The sequence below is a fragment of the Talpa europaea genome (genome assembly GCF_964194135.1).
Source record: "Talpa europaea genome assembly, chromosome: 2".
NCBI lineage: Eukaryota > Metazoa > Chordata > Mammalia > Eulipotyphla > Talpidae > Talpa > Talpa europaea.
The window spans coordinates 134,696,358-134,714,867 of NC_140068.1; the positions used below are offsets into that span (position 1 = coordinate 134,696,358).

The following is an 18,510-nucleotide window of genomic DNA, read 5'->3' on the forward strand; positions in this document are numbered from 1 at the left end:
GCGTTATTGGAAAATAAAAATGCTTGGAAAACAGACTAAACATTTGAGTTAAGAAGTGAAGAAAAGAACAACAAAATAAAACCAAAGAAAATAGGAGGTAATAAAGATAAAGGGAGAAATGAATGAAATAGGAGATTCATAGAATAAATAACACAACTGATCAACTGAAAAAAACTGATTTTTTGTATTGACTAATAAAATAAAAACCTCAATATGTACAAAATCTACAGAAGTAAATATTAAAGTTAAAAAGTGACACAAAGGGTCCTCTCCAATTGTGCAGCAGGTTGAGCACAGCGCTATGAAGCTGTCTGCAGCTTCTGCAGCACAGGTTTAATTTCCCACCGGCCATGGAGATACCCACATGGTGCAGCAGACCTCTCTTGCCTCACCCGCTGCTCCCCTCAGCAGTGTCTTTGGTCTGTCTGACTATTCTGCTCCCCGATCTGTCTCTGGTGAATTCTCTCACCCTCCTGTGCCTCTGGCCTGTACCCCAGTTCTTGTATAAATAAATAAACCTTTAAAAATAAAATATTTCTTAAAAAGTGGCACACAATGTATTGGGGATTTTGAGTACCACAAGACATTATTTCATAAATAAATTATTTCTTTTCTTTTTTTTATTTTATATATATTTTATATCATTCTCCCTTTTCATACAAGGTATGCTTTCTCCTCTCAGATGTCGTTACTGTAAAGTTCCTACCACCAATGCATCTGTGCACCATCACCATAGTTCCTTGTGCTCTTTCCTCCCCTGTTTTGATCCCTTTTTCTCCCCCTCCCTATAGAATGTTTCTGATTTATAGTTGCCTGTTAAGTTTGTTTTTTAATTTATTATAATTATTACTTTTTTCCTAATACCTTATTTGGTTCCCCTAAATTCCTGCTAGAAATGAAAACATCCTATATTTGTCTCTTTTTTCACTGAGCATAAATAAATTAAATGAATAAATTAAAAATATAAATGCAATGGATAATTTTCTAAATAAAAACGTAAATGATCCAATCCATCCAAGAAAGAAAAGCCTGAATAAACCAATAATTTCAAAAAAATGAGCTCGGGATCATAAATATCCAACAATCTACCCTCAAATGCACAATGCTTAATCTGTTTTATGGCAGTTTGATAAATTTCAAATAGCCATTAATTATAGTCTTAATGTCTTCCAGAGTTTAGTAATAAATAGGAAGTTTCCAAATTCATTTTATGAGACTAATGAAACTGTTATAGGACAGGGAGAGGGGCAGCCCAAACCCTGCAAACCTGCCTATTCTAAATGGGTTCTGCCATCTGCCGCATCAACACAAAACATACGAGACTTTAATAGGAAGGAACTTTAATACAATTAGGAAACAATACAGGAAAGGCAAAGAATATAGTTTCTAAATCAAGCACCCAAAGTTACCCGTCCCCTCATGGGTAAAACTCTGTCCAAATGGGATTGGCCCAGAGCAAGGCCCCAAAGCCTGCCACAAGTCTAAAGCATCTTCCAGTGGGGACCAACAGAAAAGGGTCAGAAACAACCAGACAAGCCCAGAAGGAAAAGAGCAAAATCAACATCAAGTTAAAAGCTGCCATTGTCACCTCCCCACGGGTCTCACCCACATCCGTGTCACCCAGTCCACAACCAAAAGACAAGCACAGTTTCTTCACGTGTCTCTTGGCTCCATGTGCCTCCTCCAGGTCTACTTCTGGCTCTATCCTGCTTCCTTCCTCAGTCTCTGCAGCTTCTTCTCTTCCTGCTCAGCTCCACCCTCCCTTGGGTGGGGCAGGAAACCTGGAACCTCCCTCTTTCCTGGGACCACACTGTTACAAAACTTTGATGCATAAACATAACTTGTAGGATTTAAGAAAATGATATTAGAGGAGGCGGATCAACATGGTGGAGAGGAAATGCTGTGAGATCTCCCAATTAAAAAAAAAAGGTTAATAGGGAGGAAAAGCGGGAGGTCCCAGTGAGAACTGGGACACAGATGATAAACGGGCGATTCCAGCAAACTACCCGAAGAAAGTTGCCATAAAAGAGGACTAGAAGGGAGAAAAGCTTAGAACCCTGCTACCCTCCTCCACCCACAAAATTGGCACTCACTGACCAACAGAAAGGAGGAAAAAACAAAAAAAACTAAAACAACCAACAAGAACAAACTACGCATCAAGCAGGACTGTGAGTGGAAAGGAACTATTTCAGCCACCACACCCCGTGAACTGGAGCTGTGGGGAACCCTGCAGGATTCGCCACAGAGGTGAGCGCACAGCTCCAGGCGCCATTGGATAAAAACAAAGACTCCCAGAGTCCTACAAACAGCCCCAGGCCAGCCGGTAAGCTTGTGCAAAGAAACTGCCTGCATGAAAAGGATATGCGGATCGCGGCTGCCCAGGTCCCTGCACCTGTGACCTAGGCTTGTGGGGAGACACGCGGGGGCCCTCCCTGAGGTGAAAGTCCCTCACTGAGTAATCAGAAACCAGACAACTGGACACGGGAGCAGGGTGCAAAAGGTGCCATTTCTGCAGACACTGAACTGGGCTACAGCCTGCGTCCTGGACCTGAGGGCTTTGGAACTGAGACCCGGGGGACGAAATTTGGGGCATGGGATCCCCATGACGGTGGGGCACAAGGCAAACACAGCACCCCAAAGCCGTTGAGGCTTTCCCCACCACTCCCACTCTGTTCCCCTGTCCCACAGGGTGAAAAAAAAAACAAACAGCTCCCCAAGGACACTAGGAGAGATCTCTGGCGCCACCTAATGACCAGAAAAAAAATCACCAACACCCCATATAATAGGGACTTTTCTTCAGTAAAGACTGCTTGAAACTGGCAGTAGGCTCCCAGAGGAGTCAGAGGTGAGCTGGGAAGTTCGCCCAAGCCAGGCCCCTTCTGACCAGGAGTCCGAGCCCAGAGGGGGAGCAGGCACCCAAGACCTGGGCAGACAGGGCGCGCAGGGAAGTGTATACCCAAATAGCCTTTTAGAATAGGGAACTTTCTTCAATAAAGATTGCTTGAAACCGGCAGAAGGCTCCCGGAGGAGCCAGAGGTGAGCTGGGAAGTTTGCCCTCGCCAGACCCCTCTGGCCAGCAGTCCGAACCCAGAGGGGGAGTGGGCACCCACTGCCAGGGCCGACCGGGCTCATGGGAGAGTGTATCTGTATCCGAATCAGCATTTTAGAATAGGGACCTTTCTTCAGTAAAGAATGCCTGAAACCAGCAGGGCTCCTGGAGGACCCAGAGGTGAACTGGGAAGTTCGCCCAGGCCAGGCCCCTTCTGACCAGCAGTCTGAGCCCAGAGGGGGAGCGGGCACCCAAGGCCGGGGCAAATCCAGTGTGCTGGAGAGTGTGCCTGTCTCCAAATTGCCATTTTAGAATAGGGACCTTTCTTCAATAAAGACTGCTTGAAACCAGCAGAAGGCTCCTGGAGGAGCCAAGGTGAGCTGGGAAGTTTGCCCAGGCCAGGCCCCTTCTGGCCAGCAGTCTGAGCCCAGAGGGGGAGCGGGCACCCAAGGGCGGGGCAGCCTGGGTGCACAGGGGAGTGTGTACCCACATCGCCTTTTTATAACAGGGACCTTTCTTCAATAAAGACTGCTTGAAACCGGCAGAAGGCTCCTGGAGGAGCCAAGGTGAGCTGGGAAGTTCGCCCAGGCCAGGCCCCTTTAGGCCAGCAGTCTGAGCCAAGAAGGAGCGGGCACCCAGGGCCAGGGCAGACCAGGCGCATGGAAGAGTGTGCCTTTATCTGAATTGCCATTTTAGAATAGGGACCTTTCTTCAAAAAAGACTGCTTGAAACCGGCAGAAGGCTCCCAGAGGAGCCAGAGGTGAGCTGGGAAGTTTGCCCATGCCAGGCCCCTTCAGGCCAGCAATCCGAACCCAGAGGGGGAGCGGGCACCCACGGCCGGGGCAGACCAGGCACGTGGAAGAGTATGCCTGTCTTCAAAGCGCCATTTTAGAACAGGGACCTTTCTTCAAAAGACTGCTTGAATTTGACAGAAGGCTCCATGTGGAGCCAGAGGGAGAAGGTTCCCTGCACAGTCAGAGGTGAGCTGAAGGCCCCCACAAGCCCAGTCCCACCTGGCAGGAAGTTGGAGCCCAGAGGAGGATCCAGATATTTGGAACCCAGAGTGCAATCCAGCTGCCCCACCTCCAGGGAAGTCCGTGGGACTTCAAGATGCACATTTGTAACTAAACACAGAAGGAGGAGAGATTCTGTGACAGTGACCATTAACATACTCAAAGTACCACTGCCTCACTAGACTTCTGGCATAACAGTTTTTGACTCTTTTGGATTGCCAGTTTCTGAAATTCCCAAAAGAATTCACCAAAAAGATGCCAGCCAGTACCAGCGAGACAGTGTCCTAATGCATAAGGCAAATTAGAAGACAGGCAGCAGGGAAAAGAAAAACTACAAGCGAAGTAGCAACACCTCAGAAAAAAGATACTCCACAAAAAAAAAAAAAAAAAAACCCACCCACCAGCTTGCAATGACGGTGACTTGGAAGAACTTCTGAGTCTTCCAGAAAAAGAATTTAAAATTGCCCTGATGGAAAAACTGATAGAAGTCATTAAGGAAAACAATGGTCAGAAGAATGAAATTGAATCCCTAAGGAGGGAAGTAAAAGAAATGCAAGAGATCAGAGAATTAATGGAGGTGCTAAAGAACTCTGGGAAAAGCAATGAAAGCAGAATAGATGAAAAGGAAGAATGAATAAGTACTCTTGAAGACACAGAAATAAAAAGAACCAAAACAGAAAAGGAAAGCGAAGTACAAAGAAAAAAGAATGAAGAAAGACTTCGGGAACTATCTGACTCCATGAGGAAAGGAAATATAAGAGTTATAGGAATTCCAGAAGGAGAGGAGAGAGATGAATGAACAGAGAAAATATTCAAGTAGATAATTGAAGAGAACTTCCCAAATGTGAAGAAGGAGGTGAAAATAGACATACAAGAAGCAAGAAGAACACCAAACTTCCAGAACGAAAGGAAAAATACAGCAAGACACATAATAGTAAAGCTCCCAAGAATCCAGCACAAGGAAAAAGTAATGAAGCTGACAAGAGGGAAGAAACAGATAGCATTCAAAGGAAAACCAATCAGACTGACATCAGAATTCTCCGAAGAAACACTACGGGCAAGGAGATTGTGGAGGGACATAGTCAACAGACTCCAAGAAAACAGATGCCAACCAAGAATACTCTATCCCGCAAAGCTCTCCTTCCTCTATGAAGAAAGAATAAGGACGTTCCCAGACAAACAGAAACTTTGGAATTTCATTACGACTAAAACCCCACTCCAAAAAAATACTACAAGGAGTCCTAAAGCCAGAGGCTCAGAGGGACGAATAACAATGAAAGAAGGCCAAAAAAAAGTTATTAAAAGAAAAAATAAATAAAATCAAAGGAAAGACAAACACAATGGCAAATACAGATGCTAACATATCAATATTAACTCTAAATGTAAATGGACTAAACTCTTCAATAAAAAGACACAGAGTTGCAGGCTGGATTAAGAAACAAAACCTAACCTTTTGCTGACTCCAGGAAACACATTTAGCTACAAAAGGTAAAAATAGACTCAACGTTAAAAGATGGAAAACAATCCTACAAGCTAATGGACCAAAAAAGAAAGCAGGAACAGCTATACTTATATCAGATAAAACAGATTTCAAACTCAAAAGGTTAAAAAAGAGACCCCAACGGTTACTATGTTATGATCAAGGGGACAATACTTCAAGAAGAAATAACACTCATTAACATATATTCACCAGATGAAGGAGCACCAAAATATATCAGACAACTATTGTCATCTTTGGAAACAGACATGAGAGAAAACACATACGTAGTGGGAGACTTCAACACACCACTATCAACAATGGATAGATCAACAAGACAAAAAATAAGTAAAGACACTAAAGCTCTAAATAAGGACCTAGAGCGCTTGGGCTTAACAGACATCTATTGAACACTAAACCCCCAAAAAACGGAGTACACATTTTTCTCAAGCACACATGGATCATTCTCCAGAATCGACCACATACTGGGATACAAGACAAACATCAACAGATACACCAAGATTGAAATCATACCAACCATCTTTTCTGACCATGAAGGCATCAAACTAGAAATAAACCATAAAAAGAAGGCAAGGAACTCTCCTACCTCATGGATATTGAAAACCACACTACTGGAAGACAACTGGACTAATGAGGAGATCAAAGAAGAAATTAAAAATATTCTGTGAATTGAATGACAAGGAGGACACCAATTTCCTAAATGTATGGGTTGCAGCAAAAGCAGTAATAAGAGGAAAATATATAGCAATAGAGGCTCACATCAAGAAACAAGAAAGAACTCAAAGAAACAAACTAATCTCGAAGCTCAAAGACCTAGAAAAAGAACAACAAAAAACCCCCAAAACCAGCAGAAGAAAATAAATAATAAAAACCAAAGCAGAAATAAATGAAATTGAAACTAAAAAAACAATCCAAAAGATCAATGAAACCAAGAGCTGGTTCTTCAAAAAAATAAATTAATTAGACAAACCCTTAGCCAGGCTCACAAAGGAAAAAATGGAGAAAGCACAAATAAATAGGATCATAAATGAAAGAGGAGAAATCACAACGGACACAGCAGAAATCAAAAGAATAATAAGAAACTACTATGAACAGTTATATGGAAACAAAATCAACAAGCTAGAGGAGACGGACAAATTCCTACAACTCTACAATCACCCAAAGCTAGATAAAGAAGAAATAGAACACCTAAACAGACCAATTACAAGCAGCAAAATTGAAATGGTAATCGAAAACCTCCCCCAAAACAAAAGCCCGGGACCTGATGGATTTACAAATGAATTCTACCAAACATTCAGAAATGAATTAATGCCTATCCTTCACAAACTCTTCCAAAAAATTGAGAAGGAAGGGACAAAACCAAACATGTTCCATGAAGCCAACATTGCACTAATACCAAAACCGAACAAGGAAAACACAAAAAAGGAAAACTACAGGCTAATCTCCCTAATGAACACTGATGCAAAAATCCTCAATAAAATTTTAGCTATCAGAATCCAACAATGTATCCATAACATAATTCACCACGACCAAGTAGGATTCATTCCAGGGACACAAGGATGGTTCAACATCCGAAAATCAATCAACGTTATCCAACACATCAACAAAAAGAAATATAAAAACCATATGATAATATCAATAGATGCCGAGAAAGCTTTCGACAAAGTGCAACACCCATTCATGATAAAAGCCCTTGAAATTCCTGGGATACAAGGAACACACCTCAAAATCATTAAGGCCATCTATGACAAGCCAACAGCCAGAATCATTCTCAATGGCGAATAGCTGAAAGCATTTCCATTAAGATCTGGAGCAAGACAAGGATGTCCACTCTCACCACTGCTTTTCTATATAATACTGGAAGTCCTAGCCAGAGCAACAAGACAAGAGAAAGACATACAAGGAATCCAAATAGGAAAAGAAGAAGTCAAACTATCACTAGTTGCAGATGATATGATAATATACATAGAGAACCCCAAAAACTCCATAGAAAAATTAATTCAACTCATCAATCAGTTCTGTAAAGTGGCAGGATACAAAATCAACATGCAAAAATCAGTAGCCTTCCTATACACAATCAATAAATCTGAAGTAGAAGAAATAAAAAGAAAACATCCCTTTTATTATCGAATCCAAAAAATCAAATATTTGCGAATAAATCTAACAAAAGTGGTAAAGGACCTATACAAAGAAAACTATAAAACACTGTTAAAAGAAATCAAAGAAGACACAAAGAAATGGAAAGACATCCCCTGCTCATGGATTGGAAGAATAAACATTATTAAAATGGCCATCCTACCCAAAGCAATATGCAGATTCAATGTTATTCCAATAAAAATTTCAATGTCATTCTTCAAAGAAATAAACAATTATTGATGAAATTCATATGGATTCACCCAAAACCCCAAATAGCCAAAGCTCTCCTGAAAAAAAAGAAGGAATGGAGGCATCAGACTCCCAGACTTCAAACTATACTACAAAGCCATAATCATGAAAACTGCATGGTATTGGAACCAGAACAGACACACAGACCAATGGAATTGAATAGAAAATCCAGAAATAAACACACAGATTTATGGTCAACTAATCTTTGACAAAGGAGCAAAGACTATGCATTGGAGCAAAGATAATTTGTTCAATAAATGGTGCTGGGAAAACTGGGCTGCTACATGCAAAAGAATGAAGCTTGACTACGACCTCACACCATGCACAAAAACCAACTCAAAATGGATTAAAGAACTAGACATAAGACCTGAAACCATAAAATACATAGGAAATATAGGTGAAACACTCCATGATATGCACATCAAAGACATCTTTACAGACACTTCACCCAAAGCAGTGATAGTGAAGGCAATGATAAACAGCTGGGACTACATCAAATTAAAGAGCTTCTGCACAGCAAAAGAGACAATAACAAAAACAAAGAGAAACCCCACCAACTGGGAGAACATTTTTGCGTACAACACTAATGATAAAGGACCAATCACAAAAATCTACAAAGAGCTGATGAGACTCAACAACAACAAAGAAAATAATCCAGTCAAAAAATGGGCAGAAGAGCTAAAAAGAAACTTCTCTGAAGAGGAAATGCAAATGGCCAACAGGCATATGAAAAAATGTTCAACATCACTTGTAATCAGGGAAATGCAAATCAAAACTACCATGAGATACCATCTTACACCAGTGAGAATGGCACATATTAAAAAAATTAGCAACAACAAATGTAGGTGAGGTTGTGGAGAAAAAGGAACTCTCCTGCACCTTTGGTGCGAGTGCAAACTGGTGCAAACACTATGGAGAGCTGTGTGGAGATTTCTTGACTCACTAAACTGAGCTTCTATATGATCCAGCAATTCCACTGGTAGGTATTTACCCAAAGGACATAGAAACAGTAATTCCAAAGGGCACCTGCACCCCTATGTTTATAGCAGCACTATTTACAATAGCTAAGCTTTGGAAACAACCCAAAGCCCAAAAATACATGAATGAATCAAGAAGATGTGGTACTTATACACCATGGAATATTACTCAGAATTCAAAAACGATAAACACATGCAATTTGCAGCAGCATGGATGGAGCTGGAATGGATCATGCTCAGCGAAATAAGCCAGAAAGAAAAAGAAAAATAGTGGATGGTCTCACTCATAGCAGGAATCTAGAAAACTTAAATAAGGGGCCAGGAGAAAGAATAACTATAAGAAAAAAAATATCAAAGTCAACAAACAACTATGAACCAGAGACCTATGGGAGGTGCGGGGCAGGGAAAGGAGGGGTTGGGGTCAAAAGAAGGGGGTTGTAATTGTATGAGGATTATAAAAATAAAACTGAAATAAAAAAGGAAAATGATATTATAGGCCTATCTCATTTACAAATACAATTTTAGCTATCTCTTAAAAATAGTATTAAATATGAAAGTAATATTCTAAAAATAATACATCACAGAAAAATACAGTTTATTCCAGGAATACATGTATTATTTCAAGTTAGAATTTTTTTTAGCACAGTAACTACACAATAGGTTATAGAAGATAAGCAATGTAATCATCTCAGCAATGTAATCATCTCAGTTTTAAGTTCTATAAAATCATAATATTGATAAAATAGACTATGGATATTATCAGCATTTAAACTTGGAAAAGTTTGTAAAGGTTAAATTATGACTACATCACAAACAGTGAATTTTCTCCGACAATATTGATGGGAGTATATACCACTATAGTTGTTCTGTAGAAGAAATTTGCAACATCACTTAATCTTTGCAATTGTTAATGGGCATATCCTTTAACAGAGGGATTCCAGTTGTAGTTATTTCTACACAGAATCGCTTTCACATAAATACTAGGACATATACATGAGGGCATATACACAAGGATGTTTACTGCAGCAATTTTGAAATAATGAACTAAATAAATTATTTAAATGTAATTTAAATTCTTAACTAAATAAAATGTGATGCATACATTTGATGAAATAATTTAGATATTTATGTGACTGTATCTTAAAAACCCTAATGGGTATGATGCATATATTTTGATATAACTATATACATTTGAAAACACTAATATTTACATATTTTTCCTTTAAAGTATTTTAAAACTTTGGGCTTCCCTGGTGACATAGAAGGTAAGATGCAACCTATGGAGCTGTCTACAGCCACTGCGGCACGAGTTTGATCCCCAGCCAGGGAGCTACCCAGATGGCGCAGCAGACCTCTCTCTCCTGACTCACCCGCTGCTCTCCTCAGCAGTGTATTTCAGTCTGCCTGTTTGTTCCCCACTCTGTTTCTGGTGAATCCCCTCACCTCCCCACCTCTGGCCTGTACCCCAGTTGTTGCATGTATACATAAATAAATCTTTAAAAAATAAAATATTTTACAATTTTTTAGAAAAATGCAATCCTTTCTGCCTCTGGGCATGACTACTGAAAATGTAAAAAAAAATCTATGGAAAATTTAATTTTCCTTCTTGGAGTGGGCATTAAGATTGTTATTTTTACTAGTTATTTTGTCTGTTGTCTACTGGCATGTATAAAGATTTAGATTGAGGTAATCATATTTCTCATTAGATATTTGGTTGTCCTAATCCATTAATGAGAAAAGCATTTTAATATGGCCACAGTTTAATTACTAATAGCAACGAGAGAAATAATAAGTTTGCATGGATAGTACCTCAGTTATCTTATCAATTTCTTCTGACTAGATTATGTTTTTCTTTTCACTATGGATGCTCGTGGGTTTTTTTTGGAACCACTTTAGTTGAGACATTTGAGACCTGTCTGGGTAAACTGCCCCAGCATCCTGATTAAACAGGTGGGCAAAAACTGTGGACCTGCTTTTCTGTCTTTCATCCTGTTCAAATATTTTGGTCCACCAGACTGACAAAACTCACCATACTGGGCAAAAAGCACTAGAGCCTGACTAATGATTGTCAGACAGATTCCTGGAGCTGACAGCTCAGAACCCTCCAAGCCGAGTGGGATCTGAATCAACCTACGCATGCCTGGGTACAGACCAAGCCAGGACAAGCTATGGTGTATCGCCTCTGCTCCCTCTGTGGACCTGCCCTTTTAAAAATGTGGCTAGAGCAAAGATTTCCTTTTCTGGTATTAGTGCTCTCACACACAAGCCTTCAGTAAAACCTTGCCTGGTTCAGCAGAAACTCTCTGGTGAATTCTTTCTCCTAGTGGGTCCCAGGACTCGTACATTTTTGGGGGTTCTGCATTAGCATTATTCTCCTTACTCTATTGAGCCAGAGTTATTGATCTCTACTATCATGATTACTTAGTATTAACCTGTATTAAAATACTTTATTATTATTATTTTTTAACAAAACTACATTTTAAAATAATAATGTTGCCAATATGTATAGAGCCAAGCCCCTGCAGCTTTGTTCTGAGCTCTGCCTCCCCAGGGCAGAGAGTGGCTGCCGTCGGTTTCTTCTGTGCCAGTCTCGTTAGTCGCTGTGAGTCATGAGAGCAGTTATCTCCAGGATTTATGAAAATATGACACATATATTCATACACATACTTACAAATACTTATTAATTTATTCATAGAATCTTTACAAAGGAGCCAAAAAAAGAGAACATTTCAAGAAAGGAGCATACAAAGCATTTGGAGTGTGTCACATTTATTATTGAAAGGAAATTTTATACCTTTTTTTATTTAGGGTTTTTTTTTAAATTTAGGAGATTTAACTGTGATCTTGTAAACGAAAGGAGAAACGATAATGATGCCTAAAAGTCCCAATATTTGAGGGATTGCATGAATACATTTCACATTTTTCTCTATTGTGTGTCTCTTACCAACAACCTTTTTAAAGCCCATTTAACCTCTTTGTTTCTCAAAGTGTAAATCAAAGGATTAAGAAAGGGAGTCACCACAGTGTAGAAGAGGGTGAGGAATTTACCATGATTCTGTGTGTACTTGCTCTTGGGCTGGATGTAGACACAAATTATAGTCCCGAAGAACAAAATCACAACAATTAAATGGGACCCACAGGTCCCAAATGCTTTCCTTCTGCCTTCCACAGATTTTATCCTCAGCACGCTCCTGACAATGCAGCCGTAGGAGAACAAAATAAGTCCCAGAGGTATAATCACATAGAGGACAATAGCGGTGGAGAGCTCATTTTCCAGGAAGGTTGTGTTCACGCAGGCTATTTTAATCAGGGCAGGCTCCTCACACATAAAGTCATCCACCCGGTGGTGGCTGCAGAGAGGCAACTGGAAAACGAGAATGGTCTGGACAGTGGACTCCACGAACCCACTGATCCAGGCCACTGCGGCAAGTTGCTGGAGAAGCTTAGGGTGCATGATGACACTGTAGTGGAGGGGGCGGCAGATAGCATTGAAGCGGTCATAGGCCATCACCGTCAGGAGGACACACTCCGTGGAGCCCAGCCCCAGAGCCACGTAGAGTTGGACCACACAGCCCGTGAATGAGATAGTCTTCTCCGGGCCCTTGAGATTCCAAAGCATCTGGGGGACGATGCTGGTGGTGAAACAGAGGTCCAGGAAGGAGAGATTAGACAAGAAGAAATACATGGGTGTGTGGAGTTTGGGGTTCAAGTATGAGATCAGTATGATGGCTGTGTTCCCCATCAGTGTCAGAATGTATATGACAGAAATGACCACGAGGAGAACCATCTCCAGTTGGGGCTGGTCAGAAAAGCCCAGTAAGATAAAACCATCTGGGTTACTTAAATTTGTCCCTTTCATTGCTTCTTAATTATGAGACACTTTTCTTGGTCATCCCTATTTTATTCCTGTGGAAAGAAAATCAGACACCATAACCAATGGAAGCTTAGTAAATGGAGTAAAACTTGAGCATGAGGACACTGCAATTATTTGTACATAAAGCCACCGACAAAGATGAAATGAAACTATTCTAAAGGTAATAGGTGGACAAGTAGACTTGTTCTGTAGAAAAGACAGAAATAGACAAAGTCATGGAAACACCAAATGCCTTGAAAGGAAATAAACAAGGACTAGACATTGGAGTATATGCCAAAGCAGATTTGCGATATTTATCTGGAAATAAAATACATAAGCCATCAATGTGCTTACAATGAGAAAACAAAGAAATGGAAAATTAAATGATGGTTGCACACATAGGTATGTGATGGAGAAGAGATAAAGTAGGTAAATTGAAAGATAAGTGGAATGAGCGGGAGTCAGAGAGAGAAGGTATGTAGACTTGGAGACAGACAAAATAAAATTAGAATTTTCCAAATAGGAGCACAGATGATTATCTTTAATATTCATTGTTTTTATAAGAAGCAAGTAATAACTACAGAAAATGACTACTGAACTGATAATTGAGTTAAGAAAGACTCATGATCTCCTTATTAGATTCATTGGTTTATCATCTTTACAAATATCACTCTTTAGAAAAATGTAATTCAGTCCCCAGTAAGCAAGCTCTTTCCCTGGTGGCATTAACATCCATGTGTTTTTTAATATGTTGCTTAACAAGAGTATAGAAATTTAGTCAACAACTACAATTCAGTGGCCTTTCATAAATTAAACTGTATAAAATTAATCACTGTAGTTTAAGAGCATAATTTGTAAAGATTAAGGGATGTAGCACTTCTGAATGGCCATTTTTGCAGTCTCAAAATGATTGTAGCACTTTGATTACCCATGGGATTAAAGTAGAAATAACTTCCTGAAAAACAAACAAATAAGTGAGGAACTCTAATGAAAACTATTTGTCCTTAAATATTCTGACTAGGAAACACACACTCATGTGGAAAAGACTTAGGTCATTATTCCTGGTCTCAGGGAATTATTGCGCAATCCAGTTTAAAGATCATAGAGGACTTTTTTCTTTTGGAACCATGAGTAATAATCATTTTCATTTTGAAATTTGTCATGGTGTAACTGTTGGGTGGTTTGAGTAAAGGGTCATCTTTTCAGAATTATAAGAAGAGAGGGAAACTGTTACTGGTAGTCACAATATTTAGCATAGTCTCTATGGCTAAAATATCAATGAACAATAAAAACTGTGAATGGAGTGACATTGACTTTAGCTAAATTTCCTCTGCTATAAAGCAAAGAGAGCAAGGACTGTGTTGTTGAAAGAGTCTATGTCTTCTTTCCTGGAACAAAGGCAATTAGTGGTCTCAATTTGCCTGGTATATTCTACATTGTCACAATTTTATCCTTGGGGATTTATATTCTAAGAATAGCCAGTATTTTCCAGCAAGCTGCTCATCAAATGAGGCTGGAAATAACAACCCTAGAAACCTGACTATAGAATAGAGGCTACCGGAGGAGAGGGAGAGAGGGGAAAGCAAAGTGGGGGGATGCACAATGGACTGTGGTGGAGAACTTTCAGTACTTTGGTGGCAGATGTGGTGTGACACACACCTGAAGGGTGTGATCGTACACCTCAAAATCATATACAGTGTTGTAAACAATGTTGCCTCAAAAAAAAAAAAGATAAATAAGACCAACAAATTGAGGATGAGGGTTTATGTCTGCAAAGACAGGAAACTTAATACACTATGAGTAATGAGTATTGGGTTATAGATAAAAACTGCTTCTGTTCACCATGAAAGGGACCCAGTTTTGGATTTTCTCAACTTTTAAAATATATTTAAAAAATATTTTTTAAAACATATTTCCCTTTATTTCTTTTTCCATGACAGAAAGACCTACCTTCAAGGAAGAATGACAATCAGGTTGCAGAGGTGGTTGGTGGTTGTGATGAACTGTTTCATCACAATCACAGTTCCTGGACAGGCTGTGGAGAAACCACAGGTAACCCCTACACTCACTTCCCCTGGTGCATCTACATCCTGTAATATTTTGGTTTAAACTTTCTTTCTATGGATTCCATGTATAGCTTGTTTACTCAACAGCACAACTTTCTGGAGCTCTCCTTCCAAGACAATCACCCTTCACTATATTAGAGAGGAAGACAGGTCTCTGGAGAGAGAAGAGTCACAACGGCTTGTGCCTCTGCTTCTCCTGGGAGCTAATAGACTATTACCACCTTCTGAACACACATGCACACCATGTATGCATGTGTGCATACATTTGTTTTCTGTAAAGCTACCCATAATATATACTTCTATGCTATCATGATAGATAGCTGTTATCTGTTATGAATAACAGATATGGAGGACAATAAAAATTCCAAACATTGAAGAACATCCTTTGGTTCTACGTACAATAAGCTTTGCAAAGCCAGTGAAGGTCATTCACCTGCTCTCTATTATATATACTATTAAAAGTGCCAATGTTATTTTTGATAGTTTGTTAAAGATCTGTTAGTGAACCTCTTTTTTGTGTGCAGACAGACAAATGTCTGTATATACATGCATGAAGCTAATGCATAATTACAGAAGATCTAAGAACTGATCTAAAGACTTCTGAGAAATAGGAAATGATGGGGAGGAAGTAGACGCTGTTGTATAGTATAAGCAGAGAGAGGGCATTGCAGATTCATGAACTCTTTTAAAAATGGTTAAAAATAAAGCTTTTATATCATAAAACAATTATGCTCTACACACAGCAGGGCTATCACTTCTTGAAAAACAGGCTGAGTTTCTCTATAGTTTTCTCTAAAGTAGATACTATACATCCTGTTTTTGGGTGAAATGCTCCACTAGGGGTGAATTAATAGTTTCAAAGGATATAAGTATGTATGCAGAAATTTACATGCATCTAATCTGAACATGAAAATGTTGATTCATATTGGGATGTTCTGTTCCAAAATGTTTGTGAGGAGGTACATGATAGTAAACATTAGAAACAACTGATGTATAGACTCATATTTGTACTTCTATAACCTGCTCTTTCAATTATAGTGCCAAAGGGGATAAAATATTTGCTAGATATATTGGTCCTAGGTTTGTTTGACTTCATATCTAGTCAATGTCCCTTTCTACTCTGTTCTGTGTTATAGGAGGGCTGGTACATGAAGGATCCCATATCCACTGGCTTTCAAATGGGAGATCTGGCAAGGGAATAAAGTGAAGAGAAAAGGGAGTCAGTGTACTTCTCTCTTCCACTATGCCCTGGAGATTTTTCTAGCTGTAACAGAAGTTTATTTAATTTTTTTGATTCTAACTCCAGTGACATCTTATCCAAAGTAATAAACAGATGCAACCCCTATCTATGTTTCAGTGGCATTCTTCAAAGATGTAGAACAAACATTACTGAAACATAGGTTTGCATTTGTATGGGGCCTCAAAACACCCTAAATATCAAAGAAATACTGACAAAGAGAAGAAGAATGGGTATATCACACTCCCACACTTTAAATTGTAGTACAAAGCTATAATAATCACAGCTGTATGGTACTGGCATCCAATGGACACAGAGACAAATGGAAGGAATTAAGCATCCAGAAATAAACCCACACCTACATGGACAGTTAATGTACACAAAAGGAACCCAGAATATATATTACAGAATGAAATTCCTCTTTAATAAACGGTGTTGGGAAAACTGGATAGCCATGTGAAAAATAATGAAACTACACTGCTATCTCACATGATACACAAAAATTAACTCGAAGTGGGTAAGCTTTGGATGTAAAACCTGAAACCACAAAATATGCAGAAGAAAACAGGCAAAATACTGCATGATATAAGCTTCAGGGATATCTTCATGGATTTGTCTCCAACAGGAAGAATCTAAACCTTTTTAAACCTTTCCAAATGTATTTTATGAGGCCCAAATAATCCTGATAACAAAAGCATCTGTTGTCATCTGGGTGACATCCATATTCCATAAAGATTTGTTTAAATCATGTGAAATTAAATAGAATTAATTAATAGTAGTAGAACTAATGAAAAATTTTCACAAATAGATCCAATCTCTGCATATATTTAGGAGTATCGCCAAAAAAATAATAATCTTTAAAATACAAATACAAGTGTCTGAAATAGATCAATATGTCATAAAGCTGACATCTAAAAAATTAATTTATTTTTCATTAATGTCCATTGTTTTACATTCTTATAACTATTTAGATAATATAGGATTTATCCTCTCAAGGGCTGACATTTTTAAATGTAAGGAATTAATACATTATTTAATGGATCATATAATGGTCCTTTAATTGGATCTCTATCTAACTCAACAATTTAATGAAAATATACATAAATGGGCTAAATATGTAAAGATTTCACTGTAAAACATAAGTTGAACTTATATAATGGGAGAAAAAAATAAATACTTGCATAAACTTGTGATTTGTAAGGTTTTTATAAGAAAACTAAAAGCCATGGTAGTACATATTATTTTTTATCTAGCAGATTATAAAACAAAAATAATCACTGAATTAGAATGGTTTTTGTATAGTGACATTATGAGAAATAAATGGATTTTCAACTCTTTTATTTATTTATTTTTATTTTTTATTTTTTTTTTTAAAGATTTATTTGCTTATTTATTTATACCAGCACTGGGTACAGTCAGAAGCGCGGGAGGGTGAGAGAATCCACCAGAGCCAGAGAGGGGAGCAGAGCAGGCAGAAAGACGGAAGCACACTGCTTAGGGGAGCAGCAGGCGGCAGGGGAGGTCTGCGCGCCATGTGGGACCCTCCTCCAGTGGCCGGGGAGCAGCCGGGGAGCAGCCAGCGCTGCAGAGACTGCGGTCAGCTTCGCAACCCAGCGCTCAACCGCTGCACCACCGGGGAGGCCCGATTTTCAACTCTTTTAAATATAATAACTATCTCCATGAATTATCCTTAGTATATGATAATATGAGAACATATTTAATTTTAAAGCATTTAATTATGAAAAATATTTATGCCTTTTATCCTGCCTTTTTTCTCTGTAAGCATACAAAAAAGGAGAAAGTTTGCCTGACGTTAGCACATTAGAATTTCTCCCCTGAAGTGAATATCACTGCCTAATACTGACACGATTAAGTGAAAGTAAATATTTTTTGAGCAATAACCCCAGGAGAAAATCAGGTTAGAAAAAAATGAGAGGTACATTGGATGCTATTTAATTATGAAAAATATTTCATCACAGCAGTTTTTAATTTATGGTAAATTTATAAATAAATTTAATAACAAATATATAGAACTTATTCAAATAATTTGGTGCATTATAATAAAACATTATTCAGTTACTAATATTATGGCTCATATTTATGTACAGTAAAAGATATTGTTAGTGAAAATAACTTGTTAATGAAAATAACTGGCTACAAAGGAGAAACAGTCATTTATCTGATTATGTGATCAATTTCTAATAGCAAAGATCATTACTTTTTTTCTCTTTCTTAATCTACAGCAAGAATACAAGAAGACATGCACTTGAGGGGCTTGTGTATAGGTGAGAGAATTTGTGTATGATATTGTCTGACTCAAGTTTTCAAGTTCATTTGAAAAATGCCTTAGTTCCGTCTCCCTTGACAAAGTCCTGTTCTGGACACTCTACAGTTCCATGTTAATTAGCAGCTTGGAGTTACAGATCCCCACA

At 38.7% G+C, this 18,510-nt stretch overlaps 1 protein-coding gene across 1 annotated transcript; it reads right to left on the reverse strand.

Moving 5' to 3' along the window:
* Positions 1-11,848: 11,848 nt before the first annotated feature.
* Positions 11,849-12,781, reverse strand: LOC311188347 (putative olfactory receptor 2B8; the record flags this gene model as incomplete). The annotated part of the gene is made up of 1 exon (XM_084259452.1): positions 11,849-12,781. The coding sequence occupies one exon, from the start codon at positions 12,779-12,781 to the stop codon at positions 11,849-11,851; it is 933 nt and encodes a 310-aa protein (XP_084115578.1).
* Positions 12,782-18,510: the final 5,729 nt, after the last annotated feature.